Source organism: Motacilla alba, chromosome 3, assembly GCF_015832195.1.
Source record: "Motacilla alba alba isolate MOTALB_02 chromosome 3, Motacilla_alba_V1.0_pri, whole genome shotgun sequence".
NCBI lineage: Eukaryota > Metazoa > Chordata > Aves > Passeriformes > Motacillidae > Motacilla > Motacilla alba.
The window spans coordinates 58,460,946-58,481,074 of NC_052018.1; the positions used below are offsets into that span (position 1 = coordinate 58,460,946).

Genomic DNA, 20,129 nt, shown 5'->3' on the forward strand with positions numbered 1-20,129 from the left:
TTACAAAAATTTCAGCACTAAAATATTACCATACCTGGAGTACAGAAGGAAAAGTGTCATTTATTGGCACAAGATTAGGATTACTAAGTGCAAGTAAAATACACTATATGTAATTCACATCCTCTAAGAAATTATGGGAATGGAGAATCAAGTTCTCATGGAGACAAGACAGGCTTCATTTGAGAGCAGCAGGTTCATAAAAAGACAAACACTTGAATAAACCTATGAATTTACTGTCTGCTTTATCTTTTATTTCTAACAGGTCTGTCTAATGGGAGAAAAGAGGAAAATAGGAGTCCTATCACATCTTTTAAAAGCTTTGTCCATGCCCAGAAGTGGCAAGGGGGAAAGACAGACCAGTTTTCTTGCCTCTCAGCAGGGGCTTAGGAAATTACAAGTCTTGGTCTGCTCAAACATGGGCCATAAATCCTTGGGGAATCTTATCAGGTTTCCTGCCTGGCCAGAGGATCAGTAAAACATTTGAACATTCCTTACTTTCCAGCTATTTAGTTTGAATTTTGAATTTCTTTCTCAGGGTTGATTGCACTATTGATACTTAATTCTATCACCACAGCTAGGAACAGGGAAGCCCAGTCACCTGGGATATGGGGTGGAAGAGAAAGAAGGAACGCTATTTGCTACATGGGGTAAGATGTACAGAACTCTTGCCTCTGTGAGCCATCATCCATTACTTATTGTTCCCATGCTGTTACTCAAGCTGAGCAAGGCAGCTTATACAGCTTCGTGCAGGAGAAAAAGGTAGACTAGAGTATCCCCATGGGACAGTAGCACTTCCCAGGACTTATGTACCTCTCTGGCAAATCTGAGCAATTTTATTCACACAAGCTCAAAAGAATTATGTCAAGCACGGCATTTTTTGCAGTTGTGGAAGAGAGGTCCACAAAACACTGAATCACTTACGTGTTTGAAAAACTGAATTTTGACTGAATTTTGAATTTTGTCATTTTACATGACAAAGGCATCAGTGAGACAACAAAATTCAATTTTACTACATTGCTATCCTGAAGCAAAGTTGGCTTTCTGAGCATGTGTTAGTCATTATTTAATTATAGTAATTATTTATTATAAATAATAATTATTTAATTATTAGTTCACAGAAGAACTTGGGTTAAGTGGAGGTAATTGCCTAGCTTTATCTCTATCACCAGGTCTTTTATTATTTCTTTTTTACCTTATATCCTACCCTAAACCTCATCCTGATCTTAATCTATGTCCTAATCTTTTCCAGATATACAAAATCAATATTTATCAGGAAATGTAGCACTTATTAGACTTGTGTCAGTTTACTTGCTAGTAAGATTTGTGCTCATTATTAAAATCTCTGTAGCTTGCAGCCATTTGTGAATCACTCAACTGATTGATAAAATCTATTGCAACCATATATTTAGGCAAATCACAAGTCTGAAGATTTTTTCAACATTTCAGTCACACTGGATAAAATTATATCTGTGCTGAAGGCAATGAACCTTTTGACATGGAGCTCCTCAGACTATTCTCCTGATTTTTAAAACACTTCTGAAAGATGTGAAGCTCAGTACAGGAAGACAGATTTATTAATCACCCTAGTAGGTTTCTGTTACAGTAAGTTACAGCTGTCCCCAAACTCTTAATCCTCATTTAACTGTAAAAATAAATGATCAATGAAAATATCTTTTCCTTGTTGCCAGCTAAACAAGTAGTGCTACGAAGAAAAACTCTACCTTTGTTCTTTCTTTGAGGAACTTATACCTCTCCTGAAGGTCTTGCAGCTCAAGCTGAGCAATGTAGTGCTCAGCCATCCCCTTTCCTTTCATTTCAATAGTCTCCAACAGGCTGTTATGACTCAACACCTCTTCATTGAGTAGCTGCAAAGCAGAAAGGGAAGAACACATAAAGGACACCATTAAAACAAGACCACAGATTAATCTTGCAGTTTGTTTGGTTTATTGCCTCTAAGGTGTTATGTACTTGTTGATTGTTTGTTGTAAATCAAACACACCTTTGCTTTGCTGAGGGCAGCTGTTTTTTCCCTCAGTTCAGCATGTTGCCTTTCAGAAGCATTCATACTTGTTTCTACTTTGTCCATCCATCTGGAAAACTGATTAACATCTTCCTGGTAACTCGTCCATTTGGAGAGAGCTCCTTCAAGTTGACTGTAATTAAAAAATACATTTTTTTGTGATAGTGAAAGTTCCCATACTATTTGAGCAGTGAGAGACAGTCATATATAGATATTCTAGAATATATTTATGAGAGAGATACATCACAAGATAAGCAATCTGTTAAAATCCTACAGGTTTTAACTAGCAGCACTGTTTAATTAACAAAGAGAAATTAAGTTTTCCAAACCTGGAATATTAAGTAGATCTGTAATTTATGTAGCTGACACGTTCTAGGTTTAGTAAATGAATTGCAACTGAAAGCATAAGACCCAGAATCAGAATTTTTCTGCCCCTTTACATTCAAAAGTTGTTGCATTCTAATGTTTAATTACACTTGTTTCTTTAACTTGAAATATTTGCAACTATTGATGCTCCACCAAAGAAATCTCCATTTTTCCCTTTTTATTTCTTTATTCTATTGGACACTGTAATTTACAGTAAGTTCTTTGGAATGGTAGCAAGTGGAAATGCAGGCAGGATTTGGACAGAGCAACCATTAATGTCCATGAAAAAATCTAATTTCTGAGAAGGTTTCAAATCATCAAGTGCAACACAAAGTAAAATACTCAAGATTATGAACATGGAATCCAGTTTTAAGAGTACATTGACAAATGTTAACAAATGTTAATAAAGCTTAGATCTCTCACATTTTCTGCCCCTTCCTCTACTTCAAATGAATATATCACAACTTCTAGACCCAAAGTGTTTAGCATATGCAATCATTTCACAAGAATTTAACTCTTGAAGCAATAAAATTGCTTTTCAAAAGTTTGGACAGTGCTTTGTTACTAAGCATCATTCTGCACCTCACTCCCATTTTACCTCTTGCACTGGATACAAGCAGACAGAAGAGAAGCCCAGCTGTCCTTCAGATTTTGCAATTGGCCTTCAATCACTGGTACTCCCTCCAGAGAAGTATTTTGCAGAACAGATTCTCCTCTTGTCAGAACAATTTTCATTTGGACTTCTTTTTCTTGTTTCACAGCTAGCAGGCCCTAAGAAGTGAGTGGATGTATTTTATTTTTATCATTACCTGGACATGAATATTCTAACTAGCTTTAATGGAACATGACCTGGTCATATCTAGCAGCTTTAGAATTAGAAGATGGACAGTGAGGTTCAGAGCTGGGCTTCACAAAAGGAAGTGACTTTGAATGGGCAGGTTCAGGCTATTAAAAAACCCCTTAGTTAACAGGGACATTTTTGTGGAATCTGTGCAGGTACTTAGAGTATATCAGAAAAGGTACTGTTCAGTGAAAAGGCAAAAAACAAAGGAAACACCCAAAGGAATGTTTCCAAAGAAAACATCACTTAGATGGAAAACAGGAGGATGCATTCATAGAGACAACAAGATGTAATGACAAAGCTCTTCTACAGGGGTGAAATACAGTTCTACCACTCCAGGAAATATTTGCAGCATGAAGGTATCAACAAATAAAATCTGCCATCAACGTCAGCCTAGAGACTTCAGCTCCTGGAGCTGTGCAGTTGCAAACTCACAGTTTTTAACACTATGTAGTCACAAAAAGCCTGAAAGCATGAACCCAAAAGATTCAATGAACAAAAGCCAAAACATAATTCTAGTATTATGCTACAATTTTTTTGCTTTTTGACCTAGCCTTATAATTTTGAAGATCTTTGGCTCAGAATTCAAGACATCAATAAAACGAAAACATTGTTTTCTAAATAGTGCCCTTTAACAATATTGTGTTCTGCTATCAACAGCTGCTATTTTTTAACTGTCATCACCATTTAAAAAGCAAATAATTAAAGGAAAAGATCAGCTGAATCAACTGTATCACCTGTAAGATCTAGGAATATATATTGAAAAATACTAAACTAACAGAAGTGACTACCCTACTTTTTCCCCTTAACCTTCATCAGCCACACAACATCTTTTGATTACTTCAAGAATTTTCATATATGCAGTTGTCCATGTCATTAAGGTCCTTATCTACTTCTTAGAGAAAAGTTCTAATAACGAGCTCTTTCTGCTACAAAAGGAGTTGCTTTTGAGTAAACTGAAAATCAGCATCTGAACAACACTTATTAGACTAATATGCAACAATTAAGTATCCTATACTTGTATTCTTCATATAGATGTAAAAATAGCAGGTTTTGAACTCTTGTTTCCATACCTCTAGTTTTAACATCCGGCTGTCCAGAACACTCTTGTCTGCAGTGGGATGAGAGTAGGAATCCAGCATGTGAACTGCATCAGCAATCCAGTCCTGGAGGTCCTTGACACTCTGTGAGAACTGCTGGTGCTCTGCTACAATCCTATCCATTCTGGAAACTTTCTCCTGCAATTCATACATCAATTAGCACCAACAGCTATTTAATGGATTGCCTATTCCCCATACCAACTCATGGACTTTAGAATGAGTCTCATCAATTATACATAGAAGTTTGCTTCATACACTAATAATTACAAGTACATTTAAGGATGGAATGGATTTTGCATTCACACACAAATGAATCGTCCAAACATAAAATACACACAAAAATCTCAGAAATGTAATTTTTTTATTTTCTAAATCTAAAACTGCAGTTTTCTAGTTTCACTTTTTCTTAAACATCTGGTAAATCACATTTTAAGTTCCATGTCAGTGTTGCAATGGAAGCTAACTTGTGAAATCGGCCAGCGCAACAACAGATTTAAGCCTGAGAAGCTACACCACAGCAGCAATATTGCTTTGTTGATATTTGGTAAAGACCTATTTTCCTCAATGACTCTTACTGGTAAAATCATTCTTCTGAAAAAACACTGACACTCATACAAATCAAAAACTGTAGTTTTGTAACTACAGCAATCAAATGCTGTAGTTACGTTGCTAAAAGGCTCGAGGTGAACAAGAATACAAGGCAGAGTGTGTTTTTTCCACTGTGACAGAGAACTAAAGTGAAGTCAATGTAACAGGCTTTGGAAATTACTGAGAGGGATCTTCCTCAAGATCCATGGCTATCCAAAAGGGTTCAGGGTTTCTCTAATAGGCTGGACCATATGTATCCTGCACCTTAGATGACTCCTGCTCATCCTGACCTCCCGTACAAGTTCTGCTCACATTAACCTGTGTTAGTAAGTAATTCATTTTTCACTTTCTCATTTTGTAGACATGAAAATTTCTTATGGCCATGCATACAATCATTTTCAGTAAGTCAAAGATACGCTTTATTATTGTTACTTCTATAGAAAAAGTAGGAATTGCCAAAGTAGCAATCCCTTAAACACAAATACTTTCTGAAATAAATTGTTGTTTCAAAACATATTTCCTATATCCTTAATCATTCTAGTTACTGTAGCAACTGCAAGCCTATATCGAGCCTTCTTCATGACAGGAACTTTGAGAAGAACAACAGTCTTAATATGGAGGTTTTCTTATCTGTCTCCACTAGAGAGATGGTAGAACTATTAAATTAAACTATTAAACTATTAAATTAAACTATTAAATGGTGAAGTGTGTGAAGCTCAAAAAAAGAGAGTTACGTTAAACTCTCAGTTCTTGGTCTGATGGTTTAAAATTTGGCCTATGCCTCCCCTTGAACATTCAAAATCAGCTTAAGAGGTAAATTTTTTTTAGAAGACTAACCTATTACTTTTAGGTGAAAATAGTTACAATACCAATAATCATCATTATAGGATAAGACAAAATAACAACTTGTCTGCATCCTGTGTTTTCTAGGAAAAATTCCACCTCTGCTAATTTTTGAAAAATACCTCTTTCAGATGCCACTTATTACAAAACTGTTCTCAGTGCTTGAAAGAATCAAAATCAAGTCTGATTATTGTATAATCAGGTAGGATTTACTTCTTAATCTGTAGGCTTTAAAATAATAATAATAAAAATCACAGTTACATTTTGTTGACAGTCCTTACTCTCCACTCCTATAAGTCAATGCGAAAGACAGAATAGCTCAGACATACCACAGAGCAGGCAAGCAAGACAACTGCAGTGTTTCACATTTCAGACTTTATTTTTCCCCACATACATCACAGGAGTTGCTTAGGAGCACATACATTTTGGATGCATTACCTTTGTCAGATTGCTTAGAGTAAGATACTGAGAAGACAACTGAGACACTCTGCGCATAAAGCTTTTGCTGACAGCTTGTTCTTCCCACAGCTGCTGAGCTTTCTCTTTTAGCCTGTTGAGCTGATGCTCGTGGCAGCTTATTTCCTCAAGGACAGACTGTAAAGCACAAGCACAGTAATAATAAGAGTGGGTGCAAGAAAGCAGGAGATAGAGAAGCATGAAGGTGCCATGAAAAATAGAAGTGACATATGGCAAGCTTGCTGAGAAAGGCACACCATACGGTTACAGCAATGGAGCAGCATGTCATAAGAAATGTGGAGATGCAAAACTTGATGGAACAGGATCATCAACAGTAAACCTCAAAAACAGTTCCCATCTTATTTAGAGGTCAGGATGCTAGAATGATTAAGCTTTTGTAAGTAACTACGGAGGCCAGGAGAATGGAACAGGAAGGTCTGGCTGTGTTAAGAGCCCTTATAAGTCACCTGCAGCTTTTGCTGTTCTCTCTTCTTGGAAGGAAGATCATGGAGCCGACTGCTACTTCCTTGTACTATCTTCTCAGTTGTGGTCAGCCACTCCTGCAGAGGCTCAGCAGTTGCTTCAAAGTCCTTCATCTGGATCTTTAAGCTCTAAGGAAGGCATGCAAATTTCGATGAATAGTCCCAGTGCATAAGACATAACTAATTCACAACACACAGATGAGGCACACAAAAAGGATATGTAACTGTAGGCAAATTATACACAACTCTTCAAATAAATTACATCAGCTCTGCCTAATCCTATCCCACAGACACAGAAATAAAAGTTTGATAGGGCACACTTTAAAAAAGCAAAATGGAAGCAACAATGTACTACACAGCTGAGGGGAGGCTGAAGCAAATTTCTTTTGATTGTAAAGCTTTACAGATTTTATGAGACTTGATTTAGTCTAATCCTAATTCACGTAACTAAGGTAGTGTGAATAAAGGCTAATTTGGGACGTGAGTTATCTAATATTTGACTTCAGTCATTGACATTAAGCCCTCCTTAAATGGACTGCCAATATTTCTAGGTAATGTCTAAATTCAACCCAGTCCTAGGGAACACTTCTGGTTATATTCTTTTTATAGAGTAAAATTTTGGTCATAAGAAAGTTCATTAAATGCATAAGAAGGCATTCCTTCAAGGCCTGCATACTTTTCTTGCAGGCTTATTCTGCATTATTTAATAAAAGAGCACCTAAAGAAATTCATGTGGAATATAAACCTGAACAGCATAGCTCCTGGGCCCTAGTTATTTTAATGTATTTTCCCCTCAGACATATGTAATTTTCTTTTCAGCTACACCTGTATCACTTAAACACCTGAATGAAAAACTAAGCCAGTAAGACTGAAAAATGCTGGACTCAAAAAGACTAACCTCTGAAAACATCCTCTTTCCATGGCAATCTTGAAATGAAGAAAGGTAAGTCCTTGCTACCTGAGCATTTCTTTGAGAGGCTTTCCTACATAATGCATTAAGTGTAAACTTTTTCTCACTTGTCTAGGCAGCATTGCTTTGAACCAAGAATGCCTAGGAACTTTAATTCTCCTATTCTGTGCAGGGAATTTCAGATGAGATGTTTTGACCTTAAAACCTATGACCTTAAAAAGTTTATGATTTTAAGATATTCACCACCTACTGGTTGAATTGTGAGTTCTAAACAGAGAAAGTCACTTGCGTTTACTTAAAAAGCTTCTGAATTAAATAAGTACATTTCACCTATTTGCAGTAAGAGAAACAACGTTTACATACTCTATTGGACTATTCAATAAGCAGCTGTGTCAGAAACCTGTACTAAAACCATTTTTCAGAAAGAAAATATGTTTTAGAAACCCAGTACATTTGATGAGACTACTGAATTTCAGGAACTGCTGTCTTTGATTCTGAACAACACCCTTCTCCATGAAACACCATATCAAAGAGAAATCAGGTCATAGAGATAGCAGAAGTAAACAAAAGTAAAATGCAAGCAGAAGAATAAGGCTTCTTGAAAGTATCTATTTCTTAGTTCTGTCACATAGTAAACACTCACAGATATATATACAACATCTAAACAGTGCTGTTTGAAATAGAAGCAAAAAGGAAATTTAGATCCAGTCTTTCCTCACTGTGACTGGTTCAATACCTCCAAAGCAGATTTCTTCTGGTGGAGTGTGGTGATAAAATTTTTCCAATCTTCTTTAGCAGCAGCAGATTTGTCCTGGACAACTTTAGCCTTTTCCTCTGGTAAAACAGAGCATAGTAGTTCTCCTTTCGATGCCACCAGGTTTAGCTTTTGTTGCCCATTCTCACTTTCTGATAAGAATTCCTAAAAATAGTAATAAAAAAAGCTAACTGGTGAACTTTGAGTCCCAATAAAGTCAAGCTGCTAGAAAATTTATCAGTGATGAGAGTTCACTGTTTCTGCTTGTTAACGTGCTGATGTATTTTCAGTAAATTCATTTCATTATTGTTTGTATTGGTGGGAGTTACAGATAACAGCCACTTGATCCAGAAATGAAAGTGTCTCAAGAATGCATATATTAAGACTCTAGGATTACCTGTATTTTCAGTACTTCCTGAGACAATTACTAGTGATTTAGTTGGGTAATATATTCCCTTAAATATCCCTAGTGCAGAAAAAAGTGATAAAAGTTTCATTTCAGGGAACTGTTATCCTAACAGAGATAACACAGGTATACCCTCAGAGGCACACGCTGGACCCAACCCCTGCCCATGGGGCAAGCTGCAGCTATGCTGGACTTGCCATGAGCATGTGGTGGTGTGGGCTGATGCTCAGAACCTGACCAATGTCCAATCTGTGTGATTTATGACTCTGTATCCTTAATTTACCTTCCCTGTTTGGAAATATTAGTCTTCACAGAAATCTTCCACAGTGCTGGTGCGCAAGAAGGGTGTGGAAAATGCAGGTATAGGAATTATACAGAAATGTAAAGAAACAGACAGGTTTTTAAATTCCAATTTTTGGGATAATCTCTTTGTAACTTATTAAAAAACTTTGTAAGCATTTAGAACTCAAAGAAATTTAGTAGTCTTATATAGAAATATTTTAAACTTTTATTACCATGATTATGTAATACACATAATCATTAGGTTACGCCCATGCTCAGGAGTAACAGGCTTGATACCAAAATTATTAGGTCAGGTTCTGATTCTGTGTTACACTAGAGGTCTCAGTGGAGAATGCAAAGGGTCTGTTAACTTTGAGATACTTGGACTATAAATTCTGGCTATATCAAAATGAAAGATGTTGGTGACTTAATAATGTAAAATGTGCTAACAGACAGAACATTAACTTTCAAGAAAAACAAAATTTTAGGTTTATGCAGGTTAGCAAGACATCTTTAGAAGTCCTAAAGCAGTCCAAAAAAAGTTTATTTCACCTAAGGCAGCTTTCACAGAGAAGGAGAACAAGGTATGGTCTTACATTATAAGGGGGCTGTAGTGATTAAAAAAAAAGAAACCCACTGTTGAAAAAACCCCCAGCCTTGCTAAAACATTGATTTAATGTAAAAAAATACCAGGACTTTTCCCCCTTCTGAAGATATTCTCAACATGATGCAGCCAAATATTTGATATATCAAGACAGCACTATTTGGGCTTTTAAGTAAACTCCTTAAGCAAAGGAGAGTGAATATACCAAATCGAGGAAGAGATTATTTGGCTTTTGGTGTTTTCTGAGAAACAGTTATAAATTTCTTCTGTTATACTATCTAACTAAAGGTACAATAGCCTCATTAAATAATTCTCATTTTGTTAGAGTCAGTTAAAATTATAGCTATGTTCTATTAATAAAATAACTTTCTTTCATTTGATTTATTAAAATATACTTTCAACTGTCATTCCTTTCCACTGAACTTTTTGGGCTTACTTTAGTTTTATGTAGAAAATATTCTTTTTAAATGCCTGCTCACACTGCATATAATTTAACTCTGCTCCTGTACCATAAGGGCTCCACTTTCATACATGATGAAAAGTATTCACCTAATTGTGAAATAACTCCAGGTACTAAGACCTGATTCTGGTATCATTCTGATTTTACAGTACTCTTCCACCTAAAACACATTTTTATCCCATTGTAAAAAAGAAACAGGAAAGGAAAACTATTATGAGACATAACTACTTACAAACTGTAGCCCAGTAATTAAACTAAACAAAATGGAAAAAAATAGTGTTTATTTCTCTGCAATGGGTCACCTTTAGTGTTAACAATAACAACATTAACAAAAGCAGTAATTATTCAAAGAAATAAATCTGAGCTGACCATTAAATTGATTTGGTCTCTCTTCGACTAGTATTTTACTGATATAAAGTTACCTGTATTTTCTGCAGACTTGCTGAAGCTTCACTGATGTTTTGAGGCACGTCAAAGCATTTGGCAGTGGTGATTCTTGCATTGACCAGCCACTGCTGAAAGTCCCTGAAAGCCGTCCGAAATCTTTGCTGCAAGATCTGCTCTTTGCTCTGACATCCTTTTGAAGCTTGCAGGCAGAGGCTGGGTTTATCACATCAGGGAAGAAGAAAAAAGCGAGGGAGGGAGGGAGGGAGGAAGGGCAGGACTCTGTTAGGTGACAATGCTATTATTTTTTTCTCTGAAACACAATGGTAAGGGTAGGTTAACCTGGATTCCTCCTACCAAATTTATGCACCTAACTGAAGCACCAGGAAATCCATTAGAAGCTTTCAGTTCTCAAAAGTGAAGCATGTAAATTGGGACATAGCTGTCACAGATATGACAGGTACAAGTGTTTCCACAGAGTGAGTCAGTGCACCTAAGCATCAATGTATTCTGCAAGCCTCTTTCTCTCTCTATGGAGAGGGCGCAGGACCACAGCGAATAAAATTCTAACTTCTGTGGCTCTGTTAAGTCCACAAGGTTATAAAGGATCAATCTGAGTAATCACATCCTCCTGCAGCTACAGAAGCCAGAAGCTGTAATCTCCTGCAAGAAACAACAGACCCTTCTGTCTGAAATGCAGGTGTCATACTCCAAAGTAAATCAGAGTGACTTGAGAGAAAGCAAGCAAGCAAATGCTACCTTCCCTAGCTAGTTCCTGCTTCAAAAAAACAACTAAACAAAGAATAATATGAAGGAACAAAATCAAGAAAAATATCTGAACTAGCTGGTATAGTTCGTTTGACTTCAGACAAATAAGACATACTGCTACCTCACTTTTTTATAAGGATTCCTGTAATACGTCAGGTATAGAGGTACATTTAGTTTCAGCTGAGTTTAATGGCATAGCCTGGCTTTAAAAAAAAAAAATAAAAAAAATCAAATTACTACTTTGCATAACTTTTGTTGACACCAGAATCAAAATAATGATTCTAACTATTGCATATGTCTGTCTCTAGTTCTAAAGGTCTAATTAATGGTTCCTTTAAAGACAGCTCATCATCCCACACACACACACACACACGAGATAAACTCTAAACAAGATGAATGCATACCTGTTATATTCCTTAATCAATCCTGAAACTTTTGAAGAATGAGCACTCAAATCCCTGGAAAATCTACAAAGATCATTCAACTGAGTTTTGATCTCATCTGTCATTTGTTCAGACTTTACTAGAGCATCCAATGTTTCCTGTTAAAATAAATGAAAAATACTGGTGAGTAAATATTTAAAAAAACCCACAACTTTTTAATCAAAGTTTATCAGAATTTAAATTAATTCATTTAAGATCTACATGTTTAATTTCAAGAATATTTTAGCTGTCAAGTCTACAGTACCTTATTTGAAATTATAAGCTTCTAGAGACCAAGTTTCTGGATGCCTCAACTTCCTTAGCTCAAAATATTCTCAAAGCCCATTGTAAGAGATAAATTTCATTCTAATAAATGAGCAATAGTATTGTTAATTAGCTGTACACACATAAAAGTACATACATTTAGAGAATAGCAAACGATATGTGTTTATATAACTACCCTGTTGACTTGAGCTTAATAGGTTCAATTAAATTTTTTTTTAGCTGTATCCAGAAAGTTAATTTATGCACAAAGGTTTTTAACAGATTTGATTCAACTCTTTTCACATGCGACTTCATAATTTAAAAGTACAGCTGCTCACAATCATGTCAGAGTAACTGGGTTACTGCCTGTCATTGATGCACTGGAACGGTTCGTGCCTTGGAGACAGTTAAGCCAACAAAACAAAAAAAGAGATTTTGCTGGCTTGGCTTGCGTCACAAGGAGAGGTGTGATAAGTACTCCAACAAAAACAGTGCTTGATGATGTCCACAGCATCTCCACTGCAGAATGCTGCCAGCTACTCCAGCATAATGAGCAGTGTAGACTTGGCTCCTCGCCTCACTAGAAACTAAACTCTTCAGACATTCCTCTCAGGCTAGCAGCAGAGGTTCTGCAGTGCAGGCAGACCAGAGCATTTGGCATGTATGGAATAGTTTGGCTAAAGTGCCAGTAAAAAAGAGGATGATTAAAAATATACATTGTAAAGAGTTCTGCACAAAACTGAAGGTCCAGGAAAACTACAAATGATATTTTGCTGCAGCAGATTTTCAGGACTCCCCTGATTTACATTATTCATTATCATATTATGGACTATCTTCTTTGAGCCACTCATACACCAGAAATCTCTTCAATCATGATTAAGAGATACTTGAAATAGTCACTTGTTTCAGTGCCATATAAAGTAGCATTTGAACTAAGTTATTACGTAAGAGCAATAATGCTTAGAAAAAAGCCCTAAACTACTTTTTGCTTACTTTACTTACAGTTAAACTACTGAAACCATTCTTTTGGAAAGCATTAAAAATAACATCACAATGGGCATTACGTACCTAAACACAGGATGTCACAAATTGCCAAGGGCAGGAATCACTATAATGAATTGCTAACAGCCTCTTTATTATGTAAAGAAATCATCTCTTAAGACTAACACAAGGTTAGAACCCCCTGTTTTCAGCACAATATTTCAGTTTCAAATAACCTACCTCAAAAACTACTAAGAGGTTATTCCGATTACATACAGCCTTAGGCATGGCCTACTAACAAACAGGAGCAATAACTTGCAAAACAGGGTAAATTTAACTATGGCATTTTTCCATACAGTGATATCACGTTTGCAGCCAGTTGGATTTAACATTGAATCTGACAATTACAAAAATAATTTGCTGAATTCCAAGCACAAAATCTGTTGCTCTAATGCTGCACATACCTAAGGGAACAGAGCTTCAGTATAACAGAGTAGCAGAATGATCTTGCTAATTCTACGAATTAGGAAATGCATTTTTAATTTGTGGCCTTGGCTAACATGGCAACAGAATCACTGTGAGACAATAGAAATGGAAACTGCAGTGCTATTTTATATTCACAATAGGGCCTTTCCCTGGGGTCCAACAATGGGAAGATTACTGTCACATTTCTTCAAACTATAAATAAAATTACATAGTGGGGCTATGCATAGTTATCTCATGAGATGCTTCTGCAGCTCCCTCATTAGCCAAACATTAGTATAGTCTAATCTTAGCAAAGTGTTCTTACACTGAGCTACAGTACATACATATTATATATACTACTAATAAATGCAATAGCCTGACAATATAATACTTCTCCATTTATGAAACAAAAAATGTCTGGCGGGTTGATAACAATCCCATGTCTTCCTTTTCTTCTTAAAAACACATATATATGGAACACTGCACATTTGTAAAATTATTTGCTTCATCTTAATGCCCTCTTTGTTACTCCTACAGACAAATAGTGGCACTCAAGCAAGCAGGTTTCATAAATCCATGCAAGGAATTCTGTGAAAGAGGAAGCCACAGAAATAACTTGGCACAGGCCCTGCAGAAGGAGATCAATAATCTCAGTTCAAAGAAAAGGTGTTCTGGGGCTTTTTTGAACATGACTTCAGTCAAGGGGTCAGCAAGTAGGCAATGCACACCTCTCCCCCTCTACTGAAATTGCTTTACTAGGACAGAGAAATACTCTGTATCTTTCATCAACGTCTGCAATTCATTGTGGTTGAGATACTTACAAACATGTATCTTGATTGTTGCAAATATGTGTATAAATTTACATGAAGGGGCTGTGATATATACATAGGGAATCTTTTGCTAGGAGACAATCGGGAACAGAAACAACCTCTATTTCTCTCGATTCTACGGCATTCCAAAGCAAAGCAATTAGGAATTAGATCCGTTTCCAGATTAACTTCTTTAAATATTGGGCAAGATCTCAACGTGCATAACGTAGAGGATATTTCAAGAAAAGGAAAGTATAAGCCAAATACATTCCTGACAAATTTTAATGGCACCGGTTTCTTACTGGGCTTTGAGGAAAAGCTTCACATTTCCTCCATCAAACGCTACTCTGGCTCGAACCACTGAGCAGCCCAGAGCCGGTGTGCCAGCTCCTTGGCTTGCTCCCAGGGAGGGGCAAGCCCTGGCTTTAACACCTAAAATCCAGGCAGCGTTTGCTAAGCCTGGTACAGCAGAGGCCAAGGGGAGGGACGTGTTCTGCCAACACTGCTCGCTGTGATCACGGTAACACAGAGAGTTTGGAAAGTCGGGGGGTCACAGAAATCCCTTCCGCAAGTACTGATTTTACGATGCACCGGATAGTCCCGCTTGGCGGAAGTTTCCTGCCCGCGGTGACCGCACATCTACAGCGGAAATGCTGCTAGGAAAAGAGACATGCCCTTACTTTCTCCTTGCGCCAGCTCTCCACCACCTCGGCGTCCGTGCTGCGGCTGTCGGCCGGGGCCAGCCCCTGCGCCCAGGCGGCCAGCTGCCCTGCGAGCCGCTGCACAGCCTCCTCCAGCCGCCCGGCCTGCGCCGCGAACTCCCGCTCCGACAGGGCCATCTGGCTGAGCAGGTCCCGCAGGCCGCCCTGGCTGCGGCGGGCGCTCTCCTCCCACTGCCGCCAGTCCGCCTGCAGCGCCTGCATCTCGGCCGCCAGCAGCTGGCACCCGCCCGCCGTCGTGCCGCGCTTGGCGGCCGGAGCCAGCGCCTCCACTCGGCTCAGCCGGCCCGCGCCGCTCTGCCGGGACTCCACCAGCTCCTGCGGGGCGACATTGCCATGGTAACCCGGGGGCCGCCACATCGCCACCGCCCGGGGGCGCGTCCCGTCCCGTCCCGTCCCGTCCCGTCCCGTCCCGTGCCCAGCGCCCCGCACCGCCCCGAGCCGCGGCTCCCTGACGGCAGCGGTCTGGGAACCGGGGGGAGTAAAACCCAGTCAACAGCGGCCCTTGCGGGGATTCAACAGCAGTTCTGAAACTGTCTTCAGGTTTGGAGAGAAAGACAGAAAGAATAACCGTGGTTTAGATTCGAAAAAATACTATTTAGGTTGAGATGCGGAACATAAAAGACTTTGTTGCGATCTCTTGTGTAAGAAATGCTGGTGTGCAGCTGCTCGCAGCAGTCTCAGAAACAGAACTGCTGTTTTCAGCCTGCTTGTGACCTGTGGTGTGCCAGAATTGGTTGAACATGGTGTTTTTCTGAGTATATGGTTTTGGTTTTGTTTTCAGAGTTAAATTCTTTCTATGGCGTCCTTATTTCAATCTCACACGTCTCAATCTTGGGACCTTTCAGCTTAAGAAACTGGAGAATGTATAAATAACACCCAAAACAGTAATGTTATTTCTTCCCTTGTTCATCTTATGGACTAGACGCTGCTAACTCCTCCCTTTCCCGTTTTACAGATCAGGAGTTTGAGCACAAAGGAGACTGAAAATTACCCCAGAATGTACAAAAAGGTGTTAATTGATCTTGGGGATCCCGAATTTCATCTACCATTTAAGTTCACTGTCCCATTCTCTCATGCTTAGGAACACAGTAAAATGTTGCTAGCATGATTATCTGAATGTAAACACCAGGCATGGGCAAAACACATAGCGTGCTTTAGTCTTGTATTCAGAAATATGCAAATTTCTTAAGCACTCAGATGGCTAAGAATAGGTTCCAGGCTAAGGAGAGTATACACAGGGAGGCAAAACACATATTTCTACCATGTTTGAGGAGAACAATGCTTATGCTGCTTTACACATCTCCATTTCATGCAAAGCAGGAAAGGTTGTCTCTGATTTAGAAGACAATTCTGCTCATGGAGAAGGCATATTTAGGGATGAGGAAAGAGAAGTATTCATTAATCAGCCTAGCCACATTCTTCTGTGATGCCACTGGGCTTCCGCTCTTGCAAATTGTTTCCATGTGTGCCGTGGTTAACTTAGGTCTGATTATACTTTTACTCCGTCTGTTAATATGAGAAGGGAGTCGAAAACAAGGCACAGCTTGGAAAGCTTGCTTTCAGCTCACTGAAATGTAATCACCATTTCAAAGGAAAAAAAGCAAGATCCCACAACTGTTTGACTGTGGTTTTTTTTTTTAAAGCATAGGGTCTGAATTGCAGCAGAAATCATAAATGCTAACTTACATTGATTTTGGCCAGCTTTTTCTGTATGGTTGGTGTGTCTCCAGATGCATCTGACCAGCGGTGAAGCTCTTCCTTTGCAGAATGAAGCCAGTCTGTGAATTCATGCACAGCATCCAGATAAAGCAAATGATCTTTAACAATATCTTCCACTTTCCTCATTTTCTCCTATCAATCAGATAAAAAAAAAAAGAAAAAAAAAAAAAAAAAGAAAGACCATTAAAGTACTTAAATACTGTGCTGGCTTTAATCATGCAATGCTGGTTTGACTCCATAGCATGCATTTGAATAATGTATAGCTTGTGGCATCAAAACAGAGACTGAGAAACACTGAGAAACACTGGGAAAGGTTTGGTTTGGGTTGGTCTGGACAAGGATTTTCTGCTGGAGCAGAAGCCTTCTGAAAATGGATGCAAAAATACACTTTAAAATAGTCTAATGTATGGTTTAGTAGATATCAATGCTGCAGCTGTGTCACTCTGGCATGCTTTTCCCAATACACCTCACAGAGGGTCTTGCAGATCACTCATGAGCACTCCCAGGGTGCAGCATTGCTGCCAGAAACACAGCTCTTACTTAGAGACACCAAGTCTCCACAAATGCTAAGCAGAGTCATGGAGATGTACCACAGGAAAACCACAAAAACTTTGGCTGTCCAAAAGGGCAAAATGGTGCTGTGTCCTATTTTGGTGCTGTGTCCTATTTTGACCATCACATCAGAAGTGGTGGCTGTCCCCAGCCACCTACCCTGCAGTCCTGGACGCTGCTTTCCCTGACACAGCTGCCTGAAGCAGCTGCTTCCAGGCTCCATCTTAGCTTTTTAATGTAAGCTTAGAGTGGGGTCAGTTTATCTTACTGTGACACAGTGAAAGAGTACAGTGGTTGAGGTTTGCCTTTGGTCTAACTGAGTAAACTTGTTGCTATATTATTTTGAGATAGCACTAATGAATGTTTATCAAAACTAACCAAAAGTGAAATGAGCTAATAAAACCGATTTTTGCCACTGTGTAGATACTCTAATTTAGATTGAAGTGTCTTGGAGCCAGTTACAAACTAAACCACCTACAAATTAAACTCTGTTATTTTAAAATTTGAGTAACTCAACATTCAACAAATGCTATTAAAAAATAAGTTAGATTAACAAGACCTGCTGTCCTCTCTGAAAATAATCATCACAATCTCTCAGAATGTGTCATTGTCAACTAGACAATGGATAGTTACTAGCTAAACAAAGAAGACCTAAAGTGTATCCTCAAAGTTTTTATACCTTAATGAATTTTATGCAGCAACAGGCTAAGAAAATGTCCACATGCACCTGACTCTAACCAAAACAGCCTCCTCGGGCAGCAAAAGATTCATAGGAAAGGAAACCATGCATCTCTGTGTACATTGCTCACACCAAAATGTAGCACCAGTACAAGGGGAGCATGGAGGCACGGAGTTTCACTCTCATGATCTGGTTGGCAAAAGGTCTCAGCTCACATATCTTTCCTTAGAAATCAAACAGAATACCGTATAGCACGTCTAGCACTTAGTGGCTTGAAACACCACAAATTATGGGCATAAATCTTTTTGACAATAGGATTTATCTTTATGACAATATGTTTCCTGCTCAGGGAGGCATTTTATTCTTCCCTTTCTAGGTAAAGAAAAAACAAAAATGCTAGGAATGAATGAAAATAATTAGATGAAAATAAATGTGTCAGAATACCAGAAATACTGTTGTATATAAGAAACTAGAAATAAAACGTATGGCCTTCACTTTTCCAAAATCATAATCACAGCCATTTCAACTCTCAATACCGTTTTTGCATTCTGTTAAATTTTAGTAAACTATATTCACTGTTTTTATGAGACTCAACTATACCGGAGGCAAGATTATTCAGAGTCAATCCTTTAGTAACTAAAAAATACAAAAATCAAAGTTTTTTAGCTATACATAAAAATGTATAAACATTTTACTTGCTTGAAATGGAGATACTTATCTTACCTTGGCAACAGTTGTGATGTCATTAAACTGCGTTTTTAGTTCTTCTTGCACTGCATCTCCAAAGGAATCATCCCCTGTTTTTTCAGATAGTTCCACAGCTTTTTCAATGAGTTGCTGTAAATCACCTGAGTGATCCTCTATCTCGGAAACAATAGCCTGGAAATGGTCCAGCTGAGCAAACTTCTCCTTCAGACCCATCTGTGGCTCTAAAGGCTGTTCCACTTTGTGATCCAAATTCTCTAGCCACTGTTCCAGCTGGTTTTTCCTTTCCAGATAGTCATTCCACTGGCTAATGATGGAATCTAGGCAGCTTACATTAAAAGAAACAAAGTGCAGATGAGAACTTTTAAACAGCTTGGAAAAAAAAAAAAAAAAAAGAGGCTCCCTCTACCTTAATTGTTACACTGTCTGTAGCCATACACAATACATTTGGAAGATCCCTTTTTTCTTCATCTTGCTATTGTTTCCTACATCAACTTGCATCCAAGTTATTTTAGAATTCCTGTGGCTTTTGGGCCCCTTTGTACAACCAACATTGCTGCTTCCCTATTACAGGTTACATGAGCAATCTATCTGCCTCAGACTAATGAAAAGCACATTTCAGTGTCTGTGCAGCAAAGTAAAATATGGAACATTACTGGAGTTATTTATGATCAGAGTAATAAAATATGCAGCAGCCTATGAAATTACTGTCAATTAAGAGATATTCTGGCAAGTTTTGAAAGAACAAACCCATTATCTATAGACTAATTTACAATTTATAAGATATATTCCCTTCTGTTATAAATTGCTTTTCCTAGTAGATCACCATACCTCTCTGGGATTCATGTTGAGGAATGTAGTTATCGTTTCACGGGACTTACAGATAGACAAGGGTGTGTAAGATTTTCCCTCAAAATGCCATGGCCTAACCTAATCTAAAAAATATTTTATGATCAAAATTGGATGAAATTTGAGGGACATCATTAAGACAGCCCTCTATAATTTTCTACATACTATTACAATTTCTATTTTGGTGCAGCTAAGAAAGTGGCATCACTTTCAGTTTTTTTATTTTAAGAATTTAGACAAACTGGTGATAGTCTTCAATCTCTTGAATAACAAAACAGGTGTGATAGAGGCCCAGAAAATATTACCACAGAGAAATTGAGAAACTTAAGTCTGTCTAGAACAGAGATGACGGAGGCCTTCAGATGTATAAAGTTATCTCACAGAGGCAATAAGAAAAACTTTCCATTTCCACACAGGTCAAGATGAGATGAAATCAGCCTAATATGTAAGAAAGATTATTTGGAGTCAATATCAGGATTTTTCTTTTTTAATTGAAGAAACACAATGAAAAACAGAATTGAGAAACCTTTCCTTGGTTATGTATGGAAAAGGTAGATAAATATCTGTCACATGTCCTTGGTCCTGCCAAAGTACAAGCTCAAAAACTCAGAAAGCGATTTCTAGATTTTCTTCTGTATGAATTGGTGTGACTTTTATTAACTTTTAAATCAATATGAAATACCAACTCATATGAAATT

At 38.0% G+C, this 20,129-nt stretch overlaps 1 protein-coding gene across 22 annotated transcripts in view; it reads right to left on the minus strand.

The window, feature by feature from the left end:
* The window catches only part of SYNE1 (spectrin repeat containing nuclear envelope protein 1), a 289,549-nt gene that overhangs the window by 134,038 nt on the left and 135,382 nt on the right, over window positions 1-20,129 (minus strand). For 21 of the 22 annotated variants that reach the window (XM_038130885.1, XM_038130887.1, XM_038130886.1 and 18 more), the window contains 12 exons: window positions 18,601-18,910; window positions 16,614-16,778; window positions 14,886-15,242; window positions 11,669-11,805; window positions 10,535-10,712; window positions 8,343-8,525; window positions 6,682-6,825; window positions 6,197-6,352; window positions 4,301-4,465; window positions 2,985-3,157; window positions 2,000-2,153; window positions 1,722-1,865 (listed from right to left, as the gene is read on the minus strand). In XM_038130885.1, the coding sequence (XP_037986813.1) occupies window positions 1,722-1,865; window positions 2,000-2,153; window positions 2,985-3,157; window positions 4,301-4,465; window positions 6,197-6,352; window positions 6,682-6,825; window positions 8,343-8,525; window positions 10,535-10,712; window positions 11,669-11,805; window positions 14,886-15,242; window positions 16,614-16,778; window positions 18,601-18,910 (2,266 nt within the window). The remainder of the gene's footprint in view (window positions 1-1,721; window positions 1,866-1,999; window positions 2,154-2,984; window positions 3,158-4,300; window positions 4,466-6,196; window positions 6,353-6,681; window positions 6,826-8,342; window positions 8,526-10,534; window positions 10,713-11,668; window positions 11,806-14,885; window positions 15,243-16,613; window positions 16,779-18,600; window positions 18,911-20,129) is intronic. The other variant, XM_038130878.1, reaches the window with a different exon arrangement.